Here is a 27,500-nt window from a genome sequence, read left to right as displayed (position 1 = left end):
TGTTGTTTATGTTGTTGCTGTTGTTGTTGTTTATGTTGTTATTGTTGTTTATGTTGTTGTTATTGTTGTTTATGTTGTTGTTATTGTTGTTTATGTTGTTGTTATTGTTGTTTATGTTGTTGCTGTTGTTGTTGTTTATGGTGGTGCTGTTGTTGGTGCTGTTGTTGTTTATGTTGTTGTTATTGTTGTTTATGTTGGTGTTGTTGTTGCTGTTGTTGTTGTTGTTGTTGGTGCTGTTGTTGGTGGTGCTGTTGTTGTTGGTGTTGTTGTTGGTGCTGTTGTTGTTGTTTATGTTGTTGTTGTTGTTTATGTTGGTGTTGTTGTTTATGTTGCTGTTGTTGTTGGTGCTGTTGTTGTCTGAATTTAGGTGAGGATTTCTGCTTTGTGCCACTAACCCAGACATACTGTAGTCTATCTTGAGCTTTTTAATACCTTGATGATTAGAAATGATGGATTGAGAACAAAAAATATGTATGTGAAGAATAATCCTTCTACCTCTGATGTTCAGTAGGTCTACTGAGGTAGTACTGATGGGCACAGCTGTCATACTGTTCTGTCTCTATGGGCTGGGGTTAAGGTTAGGCTTACTGTCAGGCCTACTGTACCTCTACCTCTGAGGTAGTACTGATGGGCACAGCTGTCGTACTGTTCTGTCTCTATGGGCTGGGGTTAAGGTTAGGCTTACTGTCAGGCCTACTGTACCTCTACCTCTGAGGTAGTACTGATGGGCACAGCTGTCGTACTGTTCTGTCTCTATGGGCTGGGGTTAAGGTTAGGCTTACTGTCAGGCCTACTGTACCTCTACCTCTGAGGTAGTACTGATGGGCACAGCTGTCGTTCTGTTCTGTCTCTATGGGCTGGGGTTAAGGTTAGGGTTACTGTCAGGCCTACTGTACCTCTACCTCTGAGGTAGTACTGATGGGCACAGCTGTCGTACTGTTCTGTCTCTATGGGCTGGGGTTAAGGTTAGGCTTATTGTCAGGCCTACTGTACCTCTACCTCTGAGGTAGTACTGATGGGCACAGCTGTCATACTGTTCTGTCTCTATAGGCTGGGGTTAAGGTTAGGCTTACTGTCAGGCCTACTGTACCTCTACCTCTGAGGTAGTACTGATGGGCACAGCTGTCGTACTGTTCTGTCTCTATGGGCTGGGGTTAAGGTTAGGGTTACTGTCAGGCCTACTGTACCTCTGAGGTAGTACTGATGGGCACAGCTGTCGTTCTGTTCTGTCTCTATGGGCTGGGGTTAAGGTTAGGCTTACTGTCAGGCCTACTGTACCTCTACCTCTGAGGTAGTACTGATGGGCACAGCTGTCGTACTGTTCTGTCTCTATGGGCTGGGGTTAAGGTTAGGGTTACTGTCAGGTCTACTGTACCTCTGCCTCTGAGGTAGTACTGATGGGCACAGCTGTCGTACTGTTCTGTCTCTATGGGCTGGGGTTAAGGTTAGGCTTACTGTCAGGCCTACTGTACCTCTACCTCTGAGGTAGTACTGATGGGCACAGCTGTCGTACTGTTCTGTCTCTATGGGCTGGGGTTAAGGTTAGGGTTACTGTCAGGCCTACTGTACCTCTGAGGTAGTACTGATGGGCACAGCTGTCGTTCTGTTCTGTCTCTATGGGCTGGGGTTAAGGTTAGGCTTACTGTCAGGCCTACTGTACCTCTACCTCTGAGGTAGTACTGATGGGCACAGCTGTCGTACTGTTCTGTCTCTATGGGCTGGGGTTAAGGTTAGGGTTACTGTCAGGCCTACTGTACCTCTACCTCTGAGGTAGTACTGATGGGCACAGCTGTCGTACTGTTCTGTCTCTATGGGCTGGGGTTAAGGTTAGGCTTACTGTCAGGTCTACTGTACCTCTACCTCTGAGGTAGTACTGATGGGCACAGCTGTCGTACTGTTCTGTCTCTATGGGCTGGGGTTAAGGTTAGGGTTACTGTCAGGCCTACTGTACCTCTGCCTCTGAGGTAGTACTGATGGGCACAGCTGTCGTACTGTTCTGTCTCTATGGGCTGGGGTTAAGGTTAGGGTTACTGTCAGGCCCTACCTCTACCTCTGAGGTAGTACTGATGGGCACAGCTGTCGTACTGTTCTGTCTCTATGGGCTGGGGTTAAGGTTAGGCTTACTGTCAGGCCTACTGTACCTCTACCTCTGAGGTAGTACTGATGGGCACAGCTGTCGTACTGTTCTGTCTCTATGGGCTGGGGTTAAGGTTAGGGTTACTATCAGGCCTACTGTACCTCTACCTCTGAGGTAGTACTGATGGGCACAGCTGTCGTACTGTTCTGTCTCTATGGGCTGGGGTTAGGGTTACTGTCAGGTCTACTATACCTCTGCAAGTGCGGATGGTGGTGTTGAGGTAGTACTGATGGGCACAGCTGTCGTACTGGCACTCCCCGAACATCAGAACCTTGCCCGGGTCACGGCACGACGTACACTCTCCTCCCGTCTCACAGGATAGACACTGGCTGCCACATGCTGAAAGACACCGTACATCATGATGTTAAAGATGGAGATGAAGAGACAGGGTCCATATGGAAAAACCCCAGCAGGACACAGTGACAATAAACAATGTTAGCCTGGTAAATGTAGTCTACAGTTCTGTAAAACCTGTTAAAGATGGAGATGAAGAGACAGGGCCCATATGGAAAAACCCCAGCAGGACACAGTGACAATAAACAATGTTAGCCTGGTAAATGTAGTCTACAGTTCTGTAAAACCTGGGTGGAGGCAGAAAACACTTTTTTTACCTCTGCAGCGTCTGTCTCCTTCGGCATAGTAACCCAGCGGGCAGGTGGGGGCACACAGCCCTGAGGCCAACAGAAAGTTGGGGGCGGGACAGGAAGTACAGGACAGAGGCCCCTCCCCACTGCAGCCCTCACAGGAAGCATGGCATCCTGGGAGAAATAAACAGCAAGGACTGGAATGAAATGTGATGATCCAATGTATTGGCAGGAATAAAACCATGCAGAAAAACAAGAAGATGGGATGTAGTGAAGCCTGTTTATTGTTGACGTTGTCAGCTCTTTCTCAAGACAGGTCTCTATAAACCGTGTAGACAAATGTGTATCATTTTGGGATTTCTGAGAGTTTTTACAGAACAATGAAATGCATAAACAGTTACATCCTTCCAATGTATGGAAGGTTAAATCAAACCTAAGACCTGCCTTTTCTAGGTTAAATACAACCTAACACCAGCCTTTTGTAGGTTAAATACAACCTAACACCAGCCTTTTGTAGGTTAAATAGAACCTAACACCAGCCTTTTGTAGGTTAAATACAACCTAACACCAGCCTTTTGTAGGTTAAATACAACCTAACACCAGCCTTTTGTATGTTAAATATAACCTAACACCAGCCTTTTCTAGGTTAAATAGAACCTAACACCAGCCTTTCCTAGGTTAAATACAACCTAACACCAGCCTTTTCTAGGTTAAATAAAAACCAATACATCATGAGCTGACAGGTGTGATTTGGGATTTCTATTGGAGGCGCAGTTTGTTCACATCTTCACACTAAAACATCTTTGTTAATATAATTGTTCTCGACTTCCTCTATCGTCTTTGGTGTTTCTGTCTGACAACACAGAGCATCTGTATTCTCCTCTGACAAGTCCTTCCCTCGTTAACACATGTTCCATGGTACATGAATATACCTTGTGGTGTAGCGACTGCTGTCACCCAGAGACAAATCTCCTATTGACAGAATACTACACGGATAAAGAAAAATGGTTTTCCTCCTCTTCTTGTTCTTCTTCTTCTTCTTCTTCTTCTGAGGAGGAGGAGGAGGAAAGTTCGGACCGACGCACAGCGTGGAAAGTGTTCATATTTTAATGAAATATACCGGGAACATTGAATACAAAAGAACAAGAGAAATAAATGAAAACCCGAAACAGTTCTGTATGGTAAAACACAGACACAGAAAACACTAACCACAAATCATAGTGGGAAAACAGGCTGCCTAAGTATGGTTCTCAATCAGAGACAACGATCGACAGCTGCCTCTGATTGGGAACCATACCAGGGCAAACACATAGAAATACAAAACATAGAACAAAAACATAGAATGCCCACCCCAACTCACGCCCTGACCAACCTAAAATAGAGACATAAAAAAAGGAACAAAGGTCAGGACGTGACAAACATCCCATCCCATCCCATCTCTCTCTCTCTCTCTCTCTCTCTCTCTCTCTCTCTCTCTCTCTCTCTCTCTCGCTCTCTCTCTCTCGCTCTCTCATCCCATCTCTCTCTCTCTCTCATCCCATCCATCTCTCTCTCTCTCTCTCATCCCATCTCTCTCTCTCTCTCCCTCCCTCCCCCTCTCTCTCTCCCAACTCCCTCCCTCTTCCCCCTCCTTTCCTCCCAACTCCCTCCCCCTCTCTCTCTCTTTCTCTCCCTTTCCCTCTCAATCCCTCTGGCCTAGGTGTGTAGTGATTACAAACATTCATTATATGTGTGTGTGTCTGTTCGCATGCTTGCATGTGAAATATAACTTACTCTTGCAGGCCCCGTGCCAGGGGTAGTGGCCAAGAGGACAGTGGGTGGCACAGTGGTCTCCCAGCAACAGGGTCCTGACAGCCTTACACCACAGACACACACTGCCCACGCCCGTTTGTAGGTCCGCTGCACAGCGCAGGCAATCACTGTTGCATTCTGGGAACAGAGAGGGCAAAGGTCACACACAGCCGCTTTACAAAAGGAGTCCCTCAAGGTTCAATTTTAGGGCCGCTCCTGTTTACATTGTATATTCATGATATTAGATTGATGATACCGATTAGTGTTAAAAACACGACACAGACTTCAGACCTGAGTCTAGCTAGGACTACACCACCTTACTCCAGCACAAATAGGGCTTTATCATACCTTCATACTCCTATCACCACTATCATCACTATCACCCATATCACCACTATCACCACTATCACCCATATCACCACTATCACCACTATCGCCCATATCACCACTATCACCACTATCACCCATATCACCACTATCACCACTATCGCCCATATCACCACTATCACCACTATCGCCACCATCGCCACTATCGCCACCATCACCCTATCACCACCATCACCCTATCGCCCATATCACCGCTATCACCCCTATCACCCCTGTCACCACTGTCACCACTAACACCACTATCACCACTATCACCACTGTCACCACTATCACCACTGTCACCACTATCACCCCTATAAACACTATCACTACTGTCACCACTATCACCCCTATAAACACTATCACCACTGTCACCACTATCACCACTGTCACCACTATCACCCCTATAAACACTATCACCACTGTCACCACTGTCACCACTATCACCCCTATAAACACTATCACCACTGTCACCACTATCACTCCTATCACCACTGTCACCACTATCATTCCTATCACCACTAGCACCACTATCACCCCTATCACCACTATCACTCATATCACCACTATCACCACCATCACCCCTGTAAACAATATCACCACTGTCACCACTATCACCACTATCACCCCTGTAAACAATATCACCACTGTCACCACTGTCACCCCTGTAAACAATATCACCACTGTCACCACTATCACCACTATCACCCCTATAAACACTATCACCACTATCACTCCTATCTCCACTATCACCCCTATCACCACTATCACTCATATCACCACTATCACCACCATCACCCCTGTAAACAATATCACCACTGTCACCACTATCACCACTATCACCCCTGTAAACAATATCACCACTGTCACCACTGTCACCCCTGTAAACAATATCACCACTGTCACCACTATCACCCCTATAAACAATATCACCACCATCACCCCTGTCACCACTATCACCCCTATAAACACTATCACCACTGTCACCACTATCATCACTATCACCCCTATAAACACTATCACCATTATCACCACTATCACCACCATCACCACTATCACCACTATCACCCCTATAAACAATATCACCACTATCACCACTGTCACCACTATCACCCCTATAAACACTATCACCACTATCACCACTATCACTCCTATCTCCACTATCACCCCTATCACCCCTATAAACACTATCACCACTGTCACCACTATCATCACTATCACCCCTATAAACACTATCACCATTATCACCACTATCACCACTATCACCACTATCACCACTGTCACCACCATCACCACTGTCACCACTATCAACACTATTACCACTATCACCCCTATAAACACTATCACCACTGTCACCACTATCACCACTGTCACCACTATCACCCCTATAAACACTATCACCACTATCACCACTGTCACCACTATCACCCCTATAAACACTATCACTACTGTCACCACTATCACCCCTATAAACACTATCACCACTGTCACCACTATCATTCCTATCACCACTAGCACCACTATCACCCCTATCACCACTATCACTCATATCACCACTATCACCACCATCACCCCTGTAAACAATATCACCACTGTCACCACTATCACCACTATCACCCCTGTAAACAATATCACCACTGTCACCACTGTCACCCCTGTAAACAATATCACCACTGTCACCACTATCACCACTATCACCCCTATAAACACTATCACCACTATCACTCCTATCTCCACTATCACCCCTATCACCACTATCACTCATATCACCACTATCACCACCATCACCCCTGTAAACAATATCACCACTGTCACCACTATCACCACTATCACCCCTGTAAACAATATCACCACTGTCACCACTGTCACCCCTGTAAACAATATCACCACTGTCACCACTATCACCCCTATAAACAATATCACCACCATCACCCCTGTCACCACTATCACCCCTATAAACACTATCACCACTGTCACCACTATCATCACTATCACCCCTATAAACACTATCACCATTATCACCACTATCACCACCATCACCACTATCACCACTATCACCACTATCACCCCTATAAAGAATATCACCACTATCACCACTGTCACCACTATCACCCCTATAAACACTATCACCACTATCACCACTATCACTCCTATCTCCACTATCACCCCTATCACCCCTATAAACACTGTCACCACCATCACCACTGTCACCACTATCAACACTATTACCACTATCACCCCTATAAACACTATCACCACTGTCACCACTATCACCACTGTCACCACTATCACCCCTATAAACACTATCACCACTATCACCACTGTCACCACTATCACCCCTATAAACAATATCACTACTGTCACCACTATCACCCCTATAAACACTATCACCACTGTCACCACTATCACTCCTATCACCACTGTCACCACTATCATTCCTATCACCACTAACACCACTATCACCCCTATCACCACTATCACTCATATCACCACTATCACCACCATCACCCCTGTAAACAATATCACCACTGTCACCACTATCACCACTATCACCCCTGTAAACAATATCACCACTGTCACCACTGTCACCCCTGTAAACAATATCACCACTGTCACCACTATCACCACTATAAACAATATCACCACCATCACCACTGTCACCACTATCACCCCTATAAACACTATCACCACTATCACCACTATCACTCCTTTCTCCACTATCACCCCTATCACCACTATCACTCATATCACCACTATCACCACCATCACCCCTGTAAACAATATCACCACTGTCACCACTATCACCACTATCACCCCTGTAAACAATATCACCACTGTCACCACTGTCACCCCTGTAAACAATATCACCACTGTCACCACTATCACCCCTATAAACAATATCACCACCATCACCCCTGTCACCACTATCACCCCTATAAACACTATCACCACTATCATCACTATCACCCCTATAAACACTATCACCATTATCACCACTATCACCACTATCACCACCATCACCACTGTCACCACCATCACCACTATCACCACTGTCACCACTATCACCACTATCACCCCTATAAACAATATCACCACTATCACCACTGTCACCACTATCACCCCTATAAACACTATCACCACTATCACCACTATCACTCCTATCTCCACTATCACCCCTGTCACCACTATCACCCCTATAAACACTATCACCACTGTCACCACTATCATCACTATCACCCCTATAAACACTATCACCATTATCACCACTATCACCACTATCACCACTATCACCCCTATCACCACTGTCACCACCATCACCACTATCAACACTATTACCACTATCACCACTGTGACCCATATCACCACTATCATCCATATCATCACTGTGACCCATATCACCACTATCACCACTGTCACCACTATCACCCCTATAAACACTATCACCACTATCACCACTATCACTCCTATCTCCACTATCACCCCTGTCACCACTATCACCCCTATAAACACTATCACCACCATCACCACTATCACCCCTATCACCACTATCACCACTGTGACCCATGTCACCACTGTCACCCCTATCACCACCATCACCACTGTCACCACTATCAACACTATTACCACTATCACCACTGTCACCACTATCACCACTGTCACCACTATCATCCATATCATCACTGTGAACCATATCACCACTATCATCCCTGGCACCACTGTCTCCACTATCACCACTGTCACCACCATCACCACTATCACTACTGTCACCACTATCATCACTGTCACCACTATCAACACTATTACCACTATCACTACCATCACCACTATCACCACTGTCACCACTGTCACCACTATCACCACTATCACTACCATCACCACTGTCACCACTATCAACACTATTACCACTATCACTACCATGACCACTGTCACCACTATCAACACTATTACCACTATCACTACCATCACCACTATCAACACTATTACCACTATCACCACCATCACCACTGTCACCACTATCAACACTATTACCACTGTGACCCATGTCACCACTATCACCTCTATCATGGTCACCCAAACACATAGATGATAAAGAATACCTCTTTATCTAATGATGTGACTGGCTAGCTGGCTGGCTAGCTGGCTGGCTGACTGGCTAGCTGGCTGACTGGCTAACTGGCTGACTGGCTAGCTGACTGGCTAGCTGACTGGCTGGCTGGCTGGCTGGCTGGCTAACTGGCTGGCTAACTGGCTGGCTGACTGACTTGGTGTCTGGGGAAAATAAGCTTTGAGCTAGTCTGAGATGCTTATATTTCTTATCAGAGAGAGAGAGAGAGAGAGAGAGAGAGAGAGAGAGAGAGGGAAGATAGTGCCATGGGTGGCTGGCAGTGTTAGACACCTTGAGCCAGTCTGACATGCTATGTCTCAATGAGTAAAGGAGATTGTGCCAGCCCGGTGAGAGTCAGATAAAGGAGAGGGATGAAGACAGGGATCAGGGTTGGAGGTATTAGACTAGAGGATAGGAGAACCGATAACCATAATGTACGTTTTCTGTCTTTATTTTGGCTCAGCAGAGCGATGGGAGAGGAAACAGAGGACTTAAAGTTGGTCACACCCACATCAATCTATTCAGACACCTTAAAGGTGTAAATGTGTGTGTTGCTTAGCACAGGAAGGCCACATACGTTAAATGGTGCATGTCGTATTCACACACACACACACACACACACACACACACACACACACACACACACACACACACACACACACACACACACACACACACACACACACACACACACACACACACAACACACACACACACGCACGCACACACACACACACACACACACAAGCTACTCTCTGCTGTGTGGGCCTCTGTCTCTGCTGCACCTACCCAGGTGAGCCCTCCTCTCAGTGTGGCCTGGAGCCAACATCAGCACACCGAAGACAAAACTCCTCCTACTTTTTCATATCCACAAATCAACCCTCCCCAATGTCATATTAAATCATATCAACCCTCCCCAATGTCATATTAAATCATATCAACCCTCCCCAATGTCATATTAAATCATATCAACCCTCCCCAATGTCATATTAAATCATATCAACCCTCCTCATGTCATATTAAATCATATCAACCCTCCCCAATGTCATATTAAATCATATCAACCCTCCCCAATGTCATATTAAATCATATCAACCCTCCTCATGTCATATTAAATCATACCAACCCTCCCCAATGTCATATTAAATCATATCAACCCTCCCCAATGTCATATTAAATCATATCAACCCTCCCCAATGTCATATTAAATCATACCAACCCTCCCCATGTCATATTAAATCATACCAACCCTCCCCATGTCATATTAAATCATATCAACCCTCCTCAATGTCATATTAAATCATACCAACCCTCCCCATGTCATATTAAATCATATCAACCCTCCCCAATGTCATATTAAATCATACCAACCCTCCCCAATGTCATATTAAATCATATCAACCCTCCCCAATGTCATATTAAATCATACCAACCCTCCCCATGTCATATTAAATCATATCAACCCTCCCCATGTCATATTAAATCATACCAACCCTCCCCATGTCATATTAAATCATACCAACCCTCCCCATGTCATATTAAATCATATCAACCCTCCTCAATGTCATATTAACCACTTCTTCCCACTGGGGCAGAACACTAGTTACTAAGATTTATGAGAGGTTAATATTGCAGCCACTCCAACTCCAAATCTCTTTTAGAATATTCTCACCACTAAAACAAATAGCCTTGGTGCTGTATTCTAAGAGTGGCGCTTCAGAGTTAGATAGATAGACAGATAGAGAGACTGAGAGAGAGAGAGAGAGAGAGAGAGAGAGAGAGAGAGAGAGAGAGAGAGAGAGAGAGAGAGAGAGAGATTCAATCGAATTGATCAAAACAGGAGAATTCTTTATATGGTTAAAAATCAACAAGGAGACTATCTTGACAGATAATAATGTCTTCCTCTGTGCCACATACATTCCCCCCTCAGAGTCACCCTACTTCAATGAAGAGAGTTTCTCCATTTCCTCCACATACATTCCCCCCTCAGAGTCACCCTACTTCAATGAAGAGAGTTTCTCCATTCTAGAGGGGGAGATGAGTCCCTTTCAGGCCCAAGGCAACATACTGGTCTGTGGAGACCTGCATGCTAGAACAGCAGAAGAACAAGACACTATTAACAGTCATGGGGATAAACACCGACCAGGAAGCAACAACTTTTCCCTCCCCACATACCCCCCCAGAAACAACGATGACAAAGTGAAAAACAAAAACGGAGTACAGCTCGTGAAGCTCTGTTGAACACTGGGTCTGTACATAGTCAATGGTAGGCTGAGAGGGGACTCTTTTGGTAGGTACACCTACAGCTCTGTGGAACACTGGGTCTGTACATAGTCAATGGTAGGCTGAGAGGGGACTCTTTTGGTAGGTACACCTACAGCTCTGTGGAACACTGGGTCTGTACATAGTCAATGGTAGGCTAAGAGGGGACTCTTTTGATAGGTACACCTACAGCTCTGTGGAACTCTGGGTCTGTACATAGTCAATGGTAGGCTGAGAGGGGACTCTTTAGGTAGGTACACCTACAGCTCTGTGGAACACTGGGTCTGTACATAGTCAATGGTAGGCTGAGAGGGGACTCTTTTGGTAGGTACACCTACAGCTCTGTGGAACACTGGGTCTGTACATAGTCAATGGTAGGCTGAGAGGGGACTCTTTTGGTAGGTACACCTACAGCTCTGTGGAACACTGGGTCTGTACATAGTCAATGGTAGTCTGAGAGGGGACTCTTTTGGTAGGTACACCTACAGCTCTGTGGGACACTGGGTCTGTACATAGTCAATGGTAGGCTGAGAAGGGACTCTTTTGGTAGGTACACCTACAGCTCTGTGGAACACTGGTCTGTACATAGTCAATGGTAGGCTGAGAGGGGACTCTTTTGGTAGGTACACCTACAGCTCATCCCTTGGCAGCAGCATTGTAGACTACTTTATCACCGACCTAAACCCAGAGTCTCTCAGAGCCTTCACAGTCAGCCCCACTAACACCTCTCTCAGAGCCTTCACAGTCAGCCCCACTAACACCTCTCTCAGAGCCTTCACAGTCAGCCCCACTAACACCTCTCTCAGAGCCTTCACAGTCAGCCCCACTAACACCTCTCTCAGAGCCTTCACAGTCAGCCCCACTAACACCTCTCTCAGAGCCTTCACAGTCAGCCCCACTAACACCTCTCTCAGACCACAGTAAAATCACAGTGTATCTGAGAAGAGCAGAACCCAACCATGAAGCATCACGGCCCAATACATTACATGGTACAAAACAGGCCTATAGATGGAGTGCAAACAGTACAGACATCTACCAGAAAGCAATTAGTAGCCAAAAAATACAATCTCTCCTGGACAACCTTTTAGCCTTAACATTGTCCTACAGAAATGAAGGTGTGAATTTGGCTGTTTGGAACATAAACTTTATATTTGACAAATTAGCCTCCTTGGCTAATATAAAGAAGCATAAGAGCAAACCAGAAATAACAGATAATGAAAAGTGGTTTGATGATAATTGCAAAAATCTAAGAAAGTCATTGAGAAATATATCTAATCAAAAACACAGAGAACCAGACAACAAAAATATACGCCTTCAATACGAGAAACACTGAAGCAATACAAAACACCCTAAGATAAAAAAAGGAACAGCACATTAGAAATCAGCTGGATGGAATTGAGGAATCCATAGAATCAAACCACTTCTGGGAGAATTGGAATAAATTAAACAAACCTCATCATGAGGAATTGGCTCTCCAAAATGTCTTCTCTCAGGGACGGGGAGTGAAACAGGGCTGCCCAATAAGTCCAACACTATTTAACATCTACATTAATGATTTGGCAAAAACATTAGAAGAATCGGCAGCACCTGGTATCACCCTACACAACACTGAAATCAAGTGTCTGCTGTACACAGATGACCTGGTGTTGCTGTCTCCCACTAAGGAGGGTCTGCTGTAGACAGATGACCTGGTGCTGCTGTCTCCCACTAAAGAGGGGTTACAGCAGCACCTAGATCGTCTTCACAGGTTCTGTCAGACCTGGGCTCTGACCATTAACCACAGGTTCTGTCAGAGACCTAACCACAGGCTCAGACCTGGACCTGACCATTAACCACAGGTTCTGTCAGACCTGGGCTCTGACCGTTAACCACAGGTTCTGTCAGACCTGGACTCTGACCGTTAACCACAGGTTCTGTCAGACCTGGGCTCTGACTGTTCACCACAGGTTCTGTCAGACCTGGACTCTGACCGTTAACCACAGGTTCTGTCAGACCTGGGCTCTGACCGTTAACCACAGGTTCTGTCAGACCTGGACTCTGACCGTTAACCACAGGTTCTGTCAGACCTGGGCTCTGACTGTTCACCACAGGTTCTGTCAGACCTGGACTCTGACCGTTAACCCCAAAAAAACAAATATAATGATATTCCAAAAAAGGTCTGTAAATAAGGATGACAAATATAAATTCTATTTGGACACAGTTCTATTAGAACACACCAGAAACGACACATATCTAGGACTAAATACCAGCAACACAGGTAGCTTTCACTTGGCTGTGAATGAGCTGAGAGACAAAGCAAGAAGAGTATCCTATGCCATTAAAATAAACATTCAAATAGAAATTCCCATTAGAATCTGTCTCAATTTTTTTTTCAATCAGTTATAGAACCAATTGCTCTATATGGCAGTGAAGTATGGGATCCCATCTCTAATAATGAATTCACCAAATGGGACAAACATCCAATTGAAATAGTGCATGCAGAGTTTTGCAAGACTGTATTGCAAGTGCAAAGAAAAACTCCAAATATGCATGTAGAGCAGAATTGGGCCAATACCCCCTCCTCATTCAAACAGAAAAAAGAGCCATCAAATTTTACAACCATCTAAAAACAAGTGACCCCAAAACATTCCATCACACAGCTCTACAATGTCAAGAGATGAAAAAAGAGAAGAGTCCCCTCAGCCAGCTGGTTCTGAGGCTCAGTTCACTAACTCAAACCAACCCCATAGAGCCTCAGGACAGCACTCAGCCAGCTGGTTCTGAGGCTCAGTTCACTAACTCAAACCAACCCCAGTTCACCAACCCAAACCAACCCCATAGACTCAGGACAGCACTCAGCCAGCTGGTTCTGAGGCTCAGTTCACCAACCCAAACCAACCCCATAGAGCCTCAGGACAGCACTCAGCCAGCTGGTTCTGAGGCTCAGTTCACCAACCCAAACCAACCCCGTAGAGCCTCAGGACAGCACTCAGCCAGCTGGTTCTGAGGCTCAGTTCACCAACCCAAACCAACCCCATAGAGCCTCAGGACAGCACTCAGCCAGCTGGTTCTGAGGCTCAGTTCACCAACCCAAACCAACCCCATAGAGCCTCAGGACAGGACTCAGCCAGCTGGTTCTGAGGCTCAGTTTCAACCAACCCAAACCAACCCCAGGACTAGAGTTCATAACCCAAACCAACCCCCTCAGGACAGCACTCAGCCAGCTGGTTCTGAGGCTCAGTTCACCAACCCAAACCAACCCCATAGAGCCTCAGGACAGCACTCAGAAAATCTGGCCCAACCAAATCATCACAAAACAAAAATAAAAATATATCACCTATTGGAAAGACACCACAAAACATCTAAGTAAACTTCAATGCTATTTGGCTCTAAACAGACAGTACATGGTGGCAGACTATCTGACCACTGTGACTGATAGAAAACTGAGGAAAACATTGACTAGGTACAGACTCAGTGAGCACAGTCTGGCTATAGAGACCGGTCGTCACAGGCAAACCTGGCTGTGACAGGCTGTGCTCACTCTGCTCCAGAGAGAGGGAGAGAGGGGAGAGAGAGAGAGAGAGAGAGAAAGAAATAGAGAGAGAGAGAGAGAGAGAGAGAGAGAGACCACACACGTTTCTTTCCACATGGCCGTGGGGTGAGACTGGGATGCAGCTTAAGCCCCACCCTCTTCACCATATATATCAATGAATTGGCGAGGGCACTAGACAAGTCTGCAGCACCCGGCCTCCCCCTGCTAGAATCTGAAGTCAAATGTCTGCTGTTTGCTGATGATCTGGTGCTTCTGTCACAACCAAGGAGGGTCTACAGCAGCACCTAGATCTTCTGCACAGATTCTGCCAGACCTGGGCCCTGACAGTAAATCTCAGTGAGACCAAGATAATGGTGTTCCAAAAATGGTCCATTTGCCAGGACCACAAATACAAATTCCATCTAGACACCGTTGCCCTAGAGCACACAAAAAACTATACATACCTCGGCCTAAACATCAGCGCCACAGTTAACTTCCACAAAGCTGTGAACATTCTGAGAGACAAGAAGGGCCTTCTATGCCATCAAATGAAACATAAAATTCAACATACCAATTAGAATCTGGCAAAAAAATACTTGAATCAGTTATAGAACCCATTGCCCTTTATGGTTGTGAGGTCTGGGGTCCGCTCACCAACCAAGAGTTGACCAAATGGGAGAAATACCAAAATAAGACTCTGAATGTAGAATTCTGCAAAGAAATATCCCCTGTGTACAACGTAAAACACCAAATAAATCATGCAGAGCAGAATTAGGCCGATACCTGCTAATTATCAAAATCCAGAAAAGAGCTGTTCAATTCTACAACCACCTAAAAGGAAGCGATTCCCAAACCTCCCATAAATAACAAAGCCATCGCCTACAGAGAGATTAACCTGGAGAAGAGTCCCCTAAGCAAGCTGGTCCTGGGGCTCTGTTCACAAACACAAACAGACCCCACAGAGCCCCAGGACAGCAACACCATTAGACCCAACCAAATCACGAGAAAACAAAAGGATCAATACTTCACACATTGAAAAGAATTAACAAAACAAAAGAGCAAACAATGCTATTTGGCCCTAAACAGAGAGTACACAGTGGCAGAATACCTGTCCACTGTGACTGACCCAAACTTTGACTATGTACCGACTCAGTGAGCATAGCCTTGCTATTGAGAAAGGCCGCCGTAGGCAGACCTGGCTCTGAAGAGAAGACAGGCTATGTGCTCACTGCCCACAAAATGAGGTGGAAACTGAGCTGCACTTCCTAACCTCCTGCCCAATGTATGACCATATTAGAGATACATATTTCCCCCAGATCACACAGATCCACAAAGAATTCGAAAACAAATCCAATTTTGAAAAACTCCCATATCTACTGGGTGAAATTCCACAGTGTGCCATCACAGCAGCAAGATTTGTGACCTGTTGCCACGAGAAAAGGGCAACCAGTGAAGAACAAACACCATTGGAACACCATTGGAACCATTGTTTACCTTATTTCACTTGCTTTGGCAGTGTTAGCATATGATTCACATGCCAATAAAGCCCTTTTGAATTGAATTGAGAGAGATAGATGAACTTCGAGAATAGACAGCCGAGGAGATCTGAGGATAGCTGAGGTTTTATATATGACTGTAATGACTCTAGTCTCTACTGGCTCTTCTTGTTAGAGTAGAGGAGATAAATCTGATGAAAGATTTAACACCAGATCCACAGCCGTTAAAGATTCATCTGAGTTGGAAAAGACTCTAGTCCAGAGCTGATAGATTCACCCTGCTGGATCCGTTAAATATTAAACGAGCTGGGCCATTTAGGAGCTGTTTACCATAATCTGAGTCAGATTCAGGGTCACCTCGGAACAGAAGAGAGTACATAGTACTTCTGAGCGATTAACTGTCTGTTAGTATTTGATTTTTAAACAACTAATTGACTGACTTTGGTTTAATTATTTAACATTCTATTTTGTTAGCTTTTCGTCTCTGAGCTCAATGTGCACATCACACAGTTTCTCTAGAGATAAATCAGCTCTAGACTGAACTGTGAGATGTAGTAGGGAGTTGTAGTTTCCAACAGGCCAACATTGTACATAGTTTAGCACATAAAAACATAGTAATTAACTACAATGACCACAATCCATTGCACATCTACTTGTCCGGTGATTGTGAGGTGATATAGAGAGCAGCTGTTGCTTAGAGAGTTCTCTACCTGAAAATATATGATCTAAGTGATTGATGTGATCCAGATGTCATAATAGTGATTTTGTATTTTACCTTTATTTAACTAGGCAAGTAGGTTAAGAACAAATTCTTATTTTCAATGACAGCCTACCGGGGAACAGTGGGGTTAACTGCCTTGTTCAAGGGGCAGAACGATAGATTTCTACCTTGTCAGCTCAGGGGATCCAATCTTGCAACCTTTCGGTCACTAGTCACTAGTCCAACACACACTAGGCTACCTGCCACCCCATGACTTGGAATTAAATAATTATGTTATCAAATAAAAGTAATGTAATATACACAAATGAAATATTTCAATACAATAAAGTGATTAAAAATATATATATATATATGCATCGCAGTGCCAGCTGTGCCACTAGTGATTCTGGGGTCGAGTCCAGGCTCTGTCGCAGCCTCCCGAGTGCATCGCAGTGCCAGCTGTGCCACTAGTGATTCTGGGGTCGAGTCCAGGCTCTGTCGCAGCCTCCCGAGTGCATCGCAGTGCCAGCTGTGCCACTAGTGATTCTGGGGTCGAGTCCAGGCTCTGTCGCAGCCTCCCGAGTGCATCGCAGTGCCAGCTGTGCCACTAGTGATTCTGGGGTCGAGTCCAGGCTCTGTCGCAGCCTCCCGAGTGCATCGCAGTGCCAGCTGTGCCACTAGTGATTCTGGGGTCGAGTCCAGGCTCTGTCGCAGCCTCCCGAGTGCATCGCAGTGCCAGCTGTGCCACTAGTGATTGATTGGGGTCGAGTCCAGGCTCTGTCGCAGCCTCCCGAGTGCATCGCAGTGCCAGCTGTGCCACTAGTGATTCTGGGGTCGAGTCCAGGCTCTGTCGCAGCCTCCCGAGTGCATCGCAGTGCCAGCTGTGCCACTAGTGATTCTGGGGTCGAGTCCAGGCTCTGTCGCAGCCTCCCGAGTGCATCGCAGTGCCAGCTGTGCCACTAGTGATTCTGGGGTCGAGTCCAGGCTCTGTCGCAGCCTCCCGAGTGCATCGCAGTGCCAGCTGTGCCACTAGTGATTCTGGGGTCGAGTCCAGGCTCTGTCGCAGCCTCCCGAGTGCATCGCAGTGCCAGCTGTGCCACTAGTGATTCTGGGGTCGAGTCCAGGCTCTGTCGCAGCCTCCCGAGTGCATCGCAGTGCCAGCTGTGCCACTAGTGATTCTGGGGTCGAGTCCAGGCTCTGTCGCAGCCTCCCGAGTGCATCGCAGTGCCAGCTGTGCCACTAGTGATTCTGGGGTCGAGTCCAGGCTCTGTCGCAGCCTCCCGAGTGCATCGCAGTGCCAGCTGTGCCACTAGTGATTCTGGGGTCGAGTCCAGGCTCTGTCGCAGCCTCCCGAGTGCATCGCAGTGCCAGCTGTGCCACTAGTGATTCTGGGGTCGAGTCCAGGCTCTGTCGCAGCCTCCCGAGTGCATTGCAGTGCCAGCTGTGCCACTAGTGATTCTGGGGTCGAGTCCAGGCTCTGTCGCAGCCTCCCGAGTGCATCGCAGTGCCAGCTGTGCCACTAGTGATTCTGGGGTCGAGTCCAGGCTCTGTCGCAGCCTCCCGAGTGCATCGCAGTGCCAGCTGTGCCACTAGTGATTCTGGGGTCGAGTCCAGGCTCTGTCGCAGCCTCCCGAGTGCATCGCAGTGCCAGCTGTGCCACTAGTGATTCTGGGGTCGAGTCCAGGCTCTGTCGCAGCCTCCCGAGTGCATCGCAGTGCCAGCTGTGCCACTAGTGATTCTGGGGTCGAGTCCAGGCTCTGTCGCAGCCTCCCGAGTGCATCGCAGTGCCAGCTGTGCCACTAGTGATTCTGGGGTCGAGTCCAGGCTCTGTCGCAGCCTCCCGAGTGCATCGCAGTGCCAGCTGTGCCACTAGTGATTATGGGGTCGAGTCCAGGCTCTGTCGCAGCCTCCCGAGTGCATCGCAGTGCCAGCTGTGCCACTAGTGATTCTGGGGTCGAGTCCAGGCTCTGTCGCAGCCTCCCGAGTGCATTGCAGTGCCAGCTGTGCCACTAGTGATTCTGGGGTCGAGTCCAGGCTTTGTCGCAGCCTCCCGAGTGCATCGCAGTGCGAGCTGTGCCACTAGTAATTCTGGGGTCGAGTCCAGGCTCTGTCGCAGCCTCCCGAGTGCATCGCAGTGCCAGCTGTGCCACTAGTGATTCTGGGGTCGAGTCCAGGCTCTGTCGCAGCCGGCCTCGACCGGGAGACAACATAGGGCGGCGCACATTTGGCCCAGCGTCGTTCGGGTTGGGGGAGGGTTTGGTCGGCAGGGATGTCCTTGTCCCATCGCGCACTAGCGACTCCCTGTGGCGGGCCGGGCTCAGTGCACGCTGACACGGTCACCAGGTGTAACGGTGTTTCCTCCGACACATTGCTGCGGCTGGCTTCCCGGGTTAAGTGGGCATTGTGTCAAGAAGCAGTGAGGCTTGGTTGGGTTGTGTTTCGAAAGACGTACAGTTCTCGATCTTTGCCTTTCCTGAGTCCGTACGGGAGTTGCAGCGATGAGACAAGAATGTAACAACCAATTGTGTACCACGAAATTGGGGAGAAAAAGGGGCCCAAAAAAGTATGTATTGTGTCATTTTAGAGTCACTTTTATTGTAAATAAGAATCTAATATATTTCTGAACACTTCTACGTTAATGTGGATGCTACCATGATTACGGATAATCGTGAATGAATTGTGAATAATGATGAGAGGGGAAGTTACAAATTTTCTTGCACATTATTATTCATTATGATCTAATCATGGTAGCATCCACATTAATGTAGAAGTCACAAGCGTGATGAAGTCATTGTATGTATGAGTGTCTGGCCATGCAGAAAAGATGAGTGTAGTCTCTCCATGGCCCAGAAGTGTCAGCAGAAATATTTAATTGAACACTGTTTGGCTGAGTGGAGAACAGAGGAAAGAGGGAAAACTCCACTGTTTGGCTGAGTGGAGAACAGAGGAGGGAGAGATAACTCCACTGTTTGGCTGAGTGGAGAACAGAGGAGGGAGGGATAACTCCACTGTTTGGCTGAGTGGAGAACAGAGGAGGGAGGGATAACTCCACTGTTTGGCTGAGTGGAGAACAGAGGAGGGAGGGATAACTCCACTGTTTGGCTGAGTGGAGAACAGAGGAGGGAGAGATCACATTAATGTTTGGCTGAGTGGAGAACAGAGGGGGAGAGATCACATTAATGTTTGGCTGAGTGGAGAACAGGGAGGGAGAGATCACATTAATGTTTGGCTGAGTGGAGAACAGGGAGGGAGAGATCACATTCATGTTTGGCTGAGTGGAGAACAGGGAGGGACAGATCACATTAATGTTTGGCTGAGTGGAGAACAGGGAGGGACAGATCACATTCATGTTTGGCTGAGTGGAGAACAGGGAGGGAGAGATCACATTAATGTTTGGCTGAGTGGAGAACAGGGAGGGAGAGATAACGCCAGGGAGGGAGAGATAACGAGTTCAAAACAACGGAATGTATGTGCCTTAGAAGTAGAATGAGCAAAAATAAGTGTTGGTCCCATGTTTAAATAAAAGATCCCAGAAATGTTCCATACTCACAAAAAAGCTTATTTCTCTAAGATGTTTCATTTCTCTAAAATGCCCATATTTGTCTACATCCTGTTAGTGAGCGTTTCTCTAAAATGCCCATATTTGTCTACATCCTGTTAGTGAGCGTTTCTCTAAAATGCCCATATTTGTCTACATCCGGTTAGTGAGCTTTTTCTCTAAAATGCCCATATTTGTCTACATCCTGTTAGTGAGCGTTTCTCTAAAATGCCCATATTTGTCTACATCCTGTTACTGAGCGTTTCTCTAAAATGACCATATTTGTCTACATCCTGTTAGTGAGCGTTTTTCCTTTGCCAAGATAATCCATCCACCTGACAGATGTGGCATATCAAGAAGCTGATTAAACAGCATGATTAATATCCAGCACACTGTGCTGGGGGACAATAAAAGGCCACTCACTTTAAAATGTGAAGTTTAATCACACAACACAATGCCACAGATGTCTCAAGTTTTGAGGTAGCGTGCAGTTGGCACGCTGACTGCAGGAATGCCCAGCAAAGCTGTTGCCAGAGACCACGTGTAATCACGCCAGCCCACGACCTCCATATCTGGCTTCTTCACCTGCGGGATCGTCTGAGACCAGCCACCTGGACAGCTGAATAAACTGGGTTTGCATAACCAAAGAATTTCGTCACAGACTGTCTCAGGGAAGCTCATCTGCATGCTTTTCGTCCTCAGCAGGGTCTGGACCTGACTGGACCTGGGACCGTGCATTATCATGCTGAAACATGAGGTGATGGTGGCAGATGAATGGCACGACAATGGGCCTCAGGATCTCATCATGGTATCTCTGTGTATTCAAATTGCCATTGATAAAATGCAATTGTGTTCATTTCCGTGTCTTATGCCTGCCCATACCATAACCCCACCGCCACCATGGGGCACTCTGTTCACAACGTTGACATCAGCAAACGTCTGGCACGCTGTCTGCCATCAGCCCGGCACACTCCAGCGTGCCAGTGGCCATCGAAGATAAGCAGTTCATAGATACATACGTGATGAGATGTTGAGGCCCATTATCGTGCCATTCATCCGCCGCCATCACCTCATGTTTCAGCGTGATAATGCCCGTCCCATGTCAAAAGGATCTGTACACAATTCCTGGAATCCATGGCCTGCAAACTCACCAGACCTGTCAACACCCATTGAGCATGTTTGGGATGCTCTGGATCGGCGTGTACAACTGCTTGTTCCAATTCCCGCCAATATCCAGCACCTTCGCACAGCCATTGAAGAGGAGTGGGACAAGATTCCACAGGCCACAATCAACAGCCTGATCAACTCTATGTGAAGGAGATGTGTCTCTGCATGAGACAAATAGTGGTCACACCAGATACTGACTGGTTTTCTGATCCACGCCCCCTACCTTTTTTCAAGTATCTGTGACCAACAGACGTATATCTGTATTCCCAGTCATGTGAAATCCATAGATTAGGGCCTAATGAATTTATTTTCATTGACTGGTTACCTTCTATGAACTGCAACTCAGTAAAATCTTTGAGTTTATATTTTTGTTCAGTGTACTTTTCACATACAAACATTATATGTCCGAACAATTACGCCTCCCAAAAATCACACTGACAATGGGGGTAGAACGTTTATTTTGATTGGTGATTTTCTACATTTACCAGAGTGCCATCAGTAGCCTGATTTCAGATGTATCCATGTAAATAGGATTATCAGGGAAATGGTTATTGTTGCAAAGCACGTAAACACTCACAACAAACTATTATTATAATCTCACTATCCACAATAATCATATTATTGCGTGCATGTAACCGTGGTCAGTGATTGTTTTCATGTGAATGGCAATGGACAGTGGATATTATTTATGATTAAACTTTGATCATCACCCATATTCATGTAGTCCTTGAAAAGTTTCCTAAACAAAGACATTTCTCCAGGGAATTCTCTTAAAGATTCCTAAACAAAGACATTTCTCCAGGGAATTCTCTTAAAGATTCCTAAACAAAGACATTTCTCCAGGGAATTTTCTTAAAGATTCCTAAACAAAGAAATTTCTCCAGGGAATTGTCTTAAAGTTTCCAAAACAAAGACATTTCTCCAGGGAATTGTCTTAACGTTTCCAAAACAAAGACATTTCTCCAGGGAATTGTCTTAACGTTTCCAAAACAAAGACATTTCTCCAGGGAATTGTCTTAAAGTTTCCTAAACAAAGACATTCCTCCAGGGAATTGTCTTAAAGTTCTTAATTGCTCAGAAAAAATAAAGTCAAACTTCAGAAATCCTTCAGTAATTTATTGATATCTTGAATCCACCCACCCACCTACACACACACTACACCCCCCAACCCCCACACCAACACACACTACACCACCTAGCCCCCACACCAACACACACTACACCACCCTACCCCAAACACACACATTAACCCCACCCCCACACCAACACACACTACAACACCCTACCCCCAATACACACATTAACCCCCCTACCCCCACACCAACACACACTACAACACCCTACCCCCAACACGCACATTAACCCCACCCCCCACACCAACACACACTACAACACTCTACCCCCAACACACACATTCACCCCACCCCCTACCCCCACATCAACACACACTACAACACCTTACCCCAACACACACATTAACCCCACCCCCCACACCAACACACACTGCCTTACCCTGGCAGTATCCTTGGGGGTGTAGGAACTCTCCCTCAGGACAGCTGGTAGTGCAGTACCCATTGTGGAATTTGGCCAGGGGGGCAGGACACACAGTCAGCCTTGGACGGCCCGCTACACTCCTGGCAGGATGGGTGGCACCCTGGGAGAGGAAGACGGTGTGAGGAGGGTGTGGGGAGGAGGTGAGGAGAGAGGGGGAGGAGTGTGTGGGGAAGGAGGTGAGAAGAGAGGGGGAGGAGGGTGTGGGGAGGTGAGGAGAGTTGGGGAGGAGGGTGTGGGGAGGAGGTGAGGAGAGAGGGGGAGGAGGAGGGTGTGAGGAGGAGGTGAGGAGAGAGGGGAGGAGGGTGTGGGGAGGAGGAGAGGAGAGAGGGGGAGGAGGGTGTGAGGAGGAGGTGAGGAGAGAGGGGGAGGAGGGTGGGAGGAGAAGGGTGTGGGGAGAGAGATTAAATCATGAGAAAACAAAAAAGATAATTACTTGACACATTGGAAAGAATTAACAACAAAAACTAGCAAACTAGAATGCTATTTGGCCCTAAACAGAGTACACAGTGGCAGAATACCTGTCCACTGTGACTGACGCAAACTTAAGGAAAGCTTTGACTATTTACAGACTCAGTGAGAATAGCCTTACATTTACAATACATTTACATTTAAGTCATTTAGCAGACGCTCTTATCCAGAGCGACTTACAAATTGGTGCGTTCACCTTATGACATCCAGTGGAACAGCCACTTTACAATAGTGCATCTAAATCTTTTAAGGGGGGTGAGAAGGATTACTTTATCCTATCCTAGGTATTCCTTAAAGAGGTCGGGTTTCAGGTGTCTCCGGAAGGTGGTGATTGACTCCGCTGTCCTGGCGTCGTGAGGGAGTTTGTTCCACCATTGGGGGGCCAGAGCAGCGAACAGTTTTGACTGGGCTGAGCGGGAACTGAACTTCCTCAGTGGTAGGGAGGCGAGCAGGCCAGAGGTGGATGAACGCAGTGCCCTTGTTTGGGTGTAGGGCCTGATCAGAGCCTGGAGGTACTGAGGTGCCGTTCCCCTCACAGCTCCGTAGGCAAGCACCATGGTCTTGTAGCGGATGCGAGCTTCAACTGGAAGCCAGTGGAGGGAGCGGAGGAGCGGGGTGACGTGAGAGAACTTGGGAAGGTTGAACACCAGACGGGCTGCGGCGTTCTGGATGAGTTGTAGGGGTTTAATGGCACAAGCAGGGAGCCCAGCCAACAGCGAGTTGCAGTAATCCAGACGGGAGATGACAAGTGCCTGGATTAGGACCTGCGCCGCTTCCTGTGTGAGGCAGGGTCGTACTCTGCGGATGTTGTAGAGCATGAACCTACAGGAAGGGGCCACCGCCTTGATGTTAGCTGAGAACGACAGGGTGTTGTCCAGGATCACGCCAAGGTATTTAGCCCTCTGGGTGGAGGACACAATGGAGTTGTCAACCGTGATGGCGAGATCATGGAACGGGCAGTCCTTCCCCGGGAGGAAGAGCAGCTCCGTCTTGCCAAGGTTCAGCTTGAGGTGGTGATCCGTCATCCACACTGATATGTCTGCCAGACATGCAGAGATGCGATTCGCCACCTGGTCATCAGAAGGGGGAAAGGAGAAGATTAATTGTGTGTCGTCTGCATAGCAATGATAGGAGAGACCATGTGAGGTTATGACAGAGCCAAGTGACTTGGTGTATAGCGAGAATAGGAGAGGGCCTAGAACAGAGCCCTGGGGGACGCCAGTGGTGAGAGCGCGTGGTGAGGAGACAGATTCTCGCCACGCCACCTGGTAGGAGCGACCTGTCAGGTAGGACGCAATCCAAGCGTGGGCCGCGCCGGAGATGCCCAACTCGGAGAGGGTGGAGAGGAGGATCTGATGGTTCACAGTATCGAAGGCAGCCGATAGGTCTAGAAGGATGAGAGCAGAGGAGAGAGAGTTAGCTTTAGCAGTGCGGAGCGCCTCCGTGATACAGAGAAGAGCAGTCTCAGTTGAATGACTAGTCTTGAAACCTGACTGATTTGGATCAAGAAGGTCATTCTGAGAGAGATAGCGGGAGAGCTGGCCAAGGACGGCACGTTCAAGAGTTTTGGAGAGAAAAGAAAGAAGGGATACTGGTCTGTAGTTGTTGACATCGGAGGGATCGAGTGTAGATTTTTTCAGAAGGGGTGCAACTCTCGCTCTCTTGAAGACGGGAGGGACGTAGCCAGCGGTCAGGGATGAGTTGATGAGCGAGGTGAGGTAAGGGAGAAGGTCTCCGGAAATGGTCTGGAGAAGAGAGGAGGGGATAGGGTCAAGCGGGCAGGTTGTTGGGCGGCCGGCCGTCACAAGACGCGAGATTACATCTGGAGAGAGAGGGGAGAAAGAGGTCAGAGCACAGGGTAGGGCAGTGTGAGCAGAACCAGCGGTGTCGTTTGACTTAGCAAAGGAGGATCGGATGTCGTCGACCTTCTTTTCAAAATGGTTGACGAAGTCATCTGCAGAGAGGGAGGGGGAGGAGGATTCAGGAGGGAGGAGAAGGTGGCAAAGAGCTTCCTAGGGTTAGAGGCAGATGCTTGGAATTTAGAGTGGAAGAAAGTGGCTTTAGCAGCAGAGACAGAAGAGGAAAATGTAGAGAGGAGGGAGTGAAAGGATGCCAGGTCCGCAGGGAGGCGAGTTTTCCTCCATTTCCGCTCGGCTGCCCGGAGCCTTGTTCTGTGAGCTCGCAATGAGTCGTCGAGCCACGGAGGCGGGAGGGGAGGACCGAGCCGGCCTGGAGGATAGGGGACATAGAGAGTCAAAGGATGCAGAAAGGGAGGAGAGGAGGGTTGAGGAGGCAGAATCAGGAGATAGGTTGGAGAAGGTTTGAGCAGAGGGAAGAGATGATAGGATGGAAGAGGAGAGAGTAGCGGGGAGAGAGAGCGAAGGTTGGGACGGCGCGATACCATCCGAGTAGGGGCAGTGTGGGAAGTGTTGGATGAGAGCGAGAGGAAAAGGATACAAGGTAGTGGTCGGAGACTTGGAGGGGAGTTGCAATGAGGTTAGTGGAAGAACATCATCTAGTAAAGATGAGGTCGAGCGTATTGCCTGCCTTGTGAGTAGGGGGAAGGTGAGAGGGTGAGGTCAAAAGAGGAGAGGAGTGGAAAGAAGGAGGCAGAGAGGAATGAGTCAAAGGTAGACGTGGGGAGGTTAAAGTCGCCCAGCACTGTGAGAGGTGAGCCGTCCTCAGGAAAGGAGCTTATCAAGGCATCAAGCTCATTGATGAACTCTCCGAGGGAACCTGGAGGGCGATAAATGATAAGGATGTTAAGCTTGAAAGGGCTGGTAACTGTGACAGCATGGAATTCAAAGGAGGCGATAGACAGATGGGTAAGGGGAGAAAGAGAGAATGACCACTTGGGAGAGATGAGGATCCCGGTGCCACCACCCCGCTGACCAGAAGCTCTCGGGGTGTGCGAGAACACGTGGGCGGACGAAGAGAGAGCAGTAGGAGTAGCAGTGTTATCTGTGGTGATCCATGTTTCCGTCAGTGCCAAGAAGTCGAGGGACTGGAGGGAGGCATAGGCTGAGATGAACTCTGCCTTGTTGGCCGCAGATCGGCAGTTCCAGAGGCTACCGGAGACCTGGAACTATTGAGAAAGGCTGCCGTAGGCAGATATGGCTCTCAAGAGAAGACAGGCTATGTGCACACTGCCCACAAAATGAGGTGGAAACTGAGCTGCACTTCCTAACCTCCTGCCCAATGTATGACCATATTAGAGAGACATATTTCCCTCAGATTACACAGATCCACAAAGAATTCGAAAACAAACCCAATTTTGATAAACTCCCATATCTACTGGTTGAAATACCACAGTGTGCCATCACAGCAGCAAGATGTGACCTGTTGCCACAAGAAAAGGGCAACCAGCGAAGAACAAACACCATTGTAAATACAACCCATATTTATGTTTATTTATTTTCCCTTTTGTACTTTAACCATTTGCACAGCATTACAACACTGTATATAGACATAATATGACATTTGTATTGTCTTTATGCTTTTGGAACTTCTATGAGTGTAATGTTTACTGTTCATTTTTATTGTTTATTTCACTTTTGTATATTATCTACCTCACTTGCTTTGGCAATGTTAACATGTGTTTCCCATGCCGATAAAGCCCCTTGAATTGAATTGAATTGAGAGGGGGAGGAGGGGGGGGGGGTCTGTTGGTTGCTCAGAAAACTAGACCAATTTCCCTCAAAGAATGTAACAAAGACTTAGTAGGAGACCTGATGAAGACAGTGGGTCGCTGAAAGGTCAACTCCCTGCTGGTTTAAGATGGTAAACGAGGCTTTGCTAACGAACAGCTCCACATCACACCC

At 47.3% G+C, this 27,500-nt stretch overlaps 1 protein-coding gene across 1 annotated transcript in view; it reads right to left on the bottom strand.

The window, feature by feature from the left end:
• The window catches only part of LOC115122266 (extracellular matrix organizing protein FRAS1-like), a 523,719-nt gene that overhangs the window by 230,252 nt on the left and 265,967 nt on the right, over positions 1-27,500 (bottom strand). Inside the window, 5 exon segments of the mRNA XM_065027018.1 lie at positions 2,330-2,476; positions 2,749-2,895; positions 4,495-4,650; positions 23,170-23,246; positions 23,248-23,311. Of these exon segments, the coding sequence (XP_064883090.1) occupies positions 2,330-2,476; positions 2,749-2,895; positions 4,495-4,650; positions 23,170-23,246; positions 23,248-23,311 (591 nt within the window).

This window comes from Oncorhynchus nerka, linkage group LG13 (genome assembly GCF_034236695.1).
Source record: "Oncorhynchus nerka isolate Pitt River linkage group LG13, Oner_Uvic_2.0, whole genome shotgun sequence".
Lineage (NCBI taxonomy): Eukaryota > Metazoa > Chordata > Actinopteri > Salmoniformes > Salmonidae > Oncorhynchus > Oncorhynchus nerka.
The sequence above is the reverse complement of the archived record's forward strand: the minus strand, read 5'-3'. Positions and strand labels throughout refer to the sequence as shown.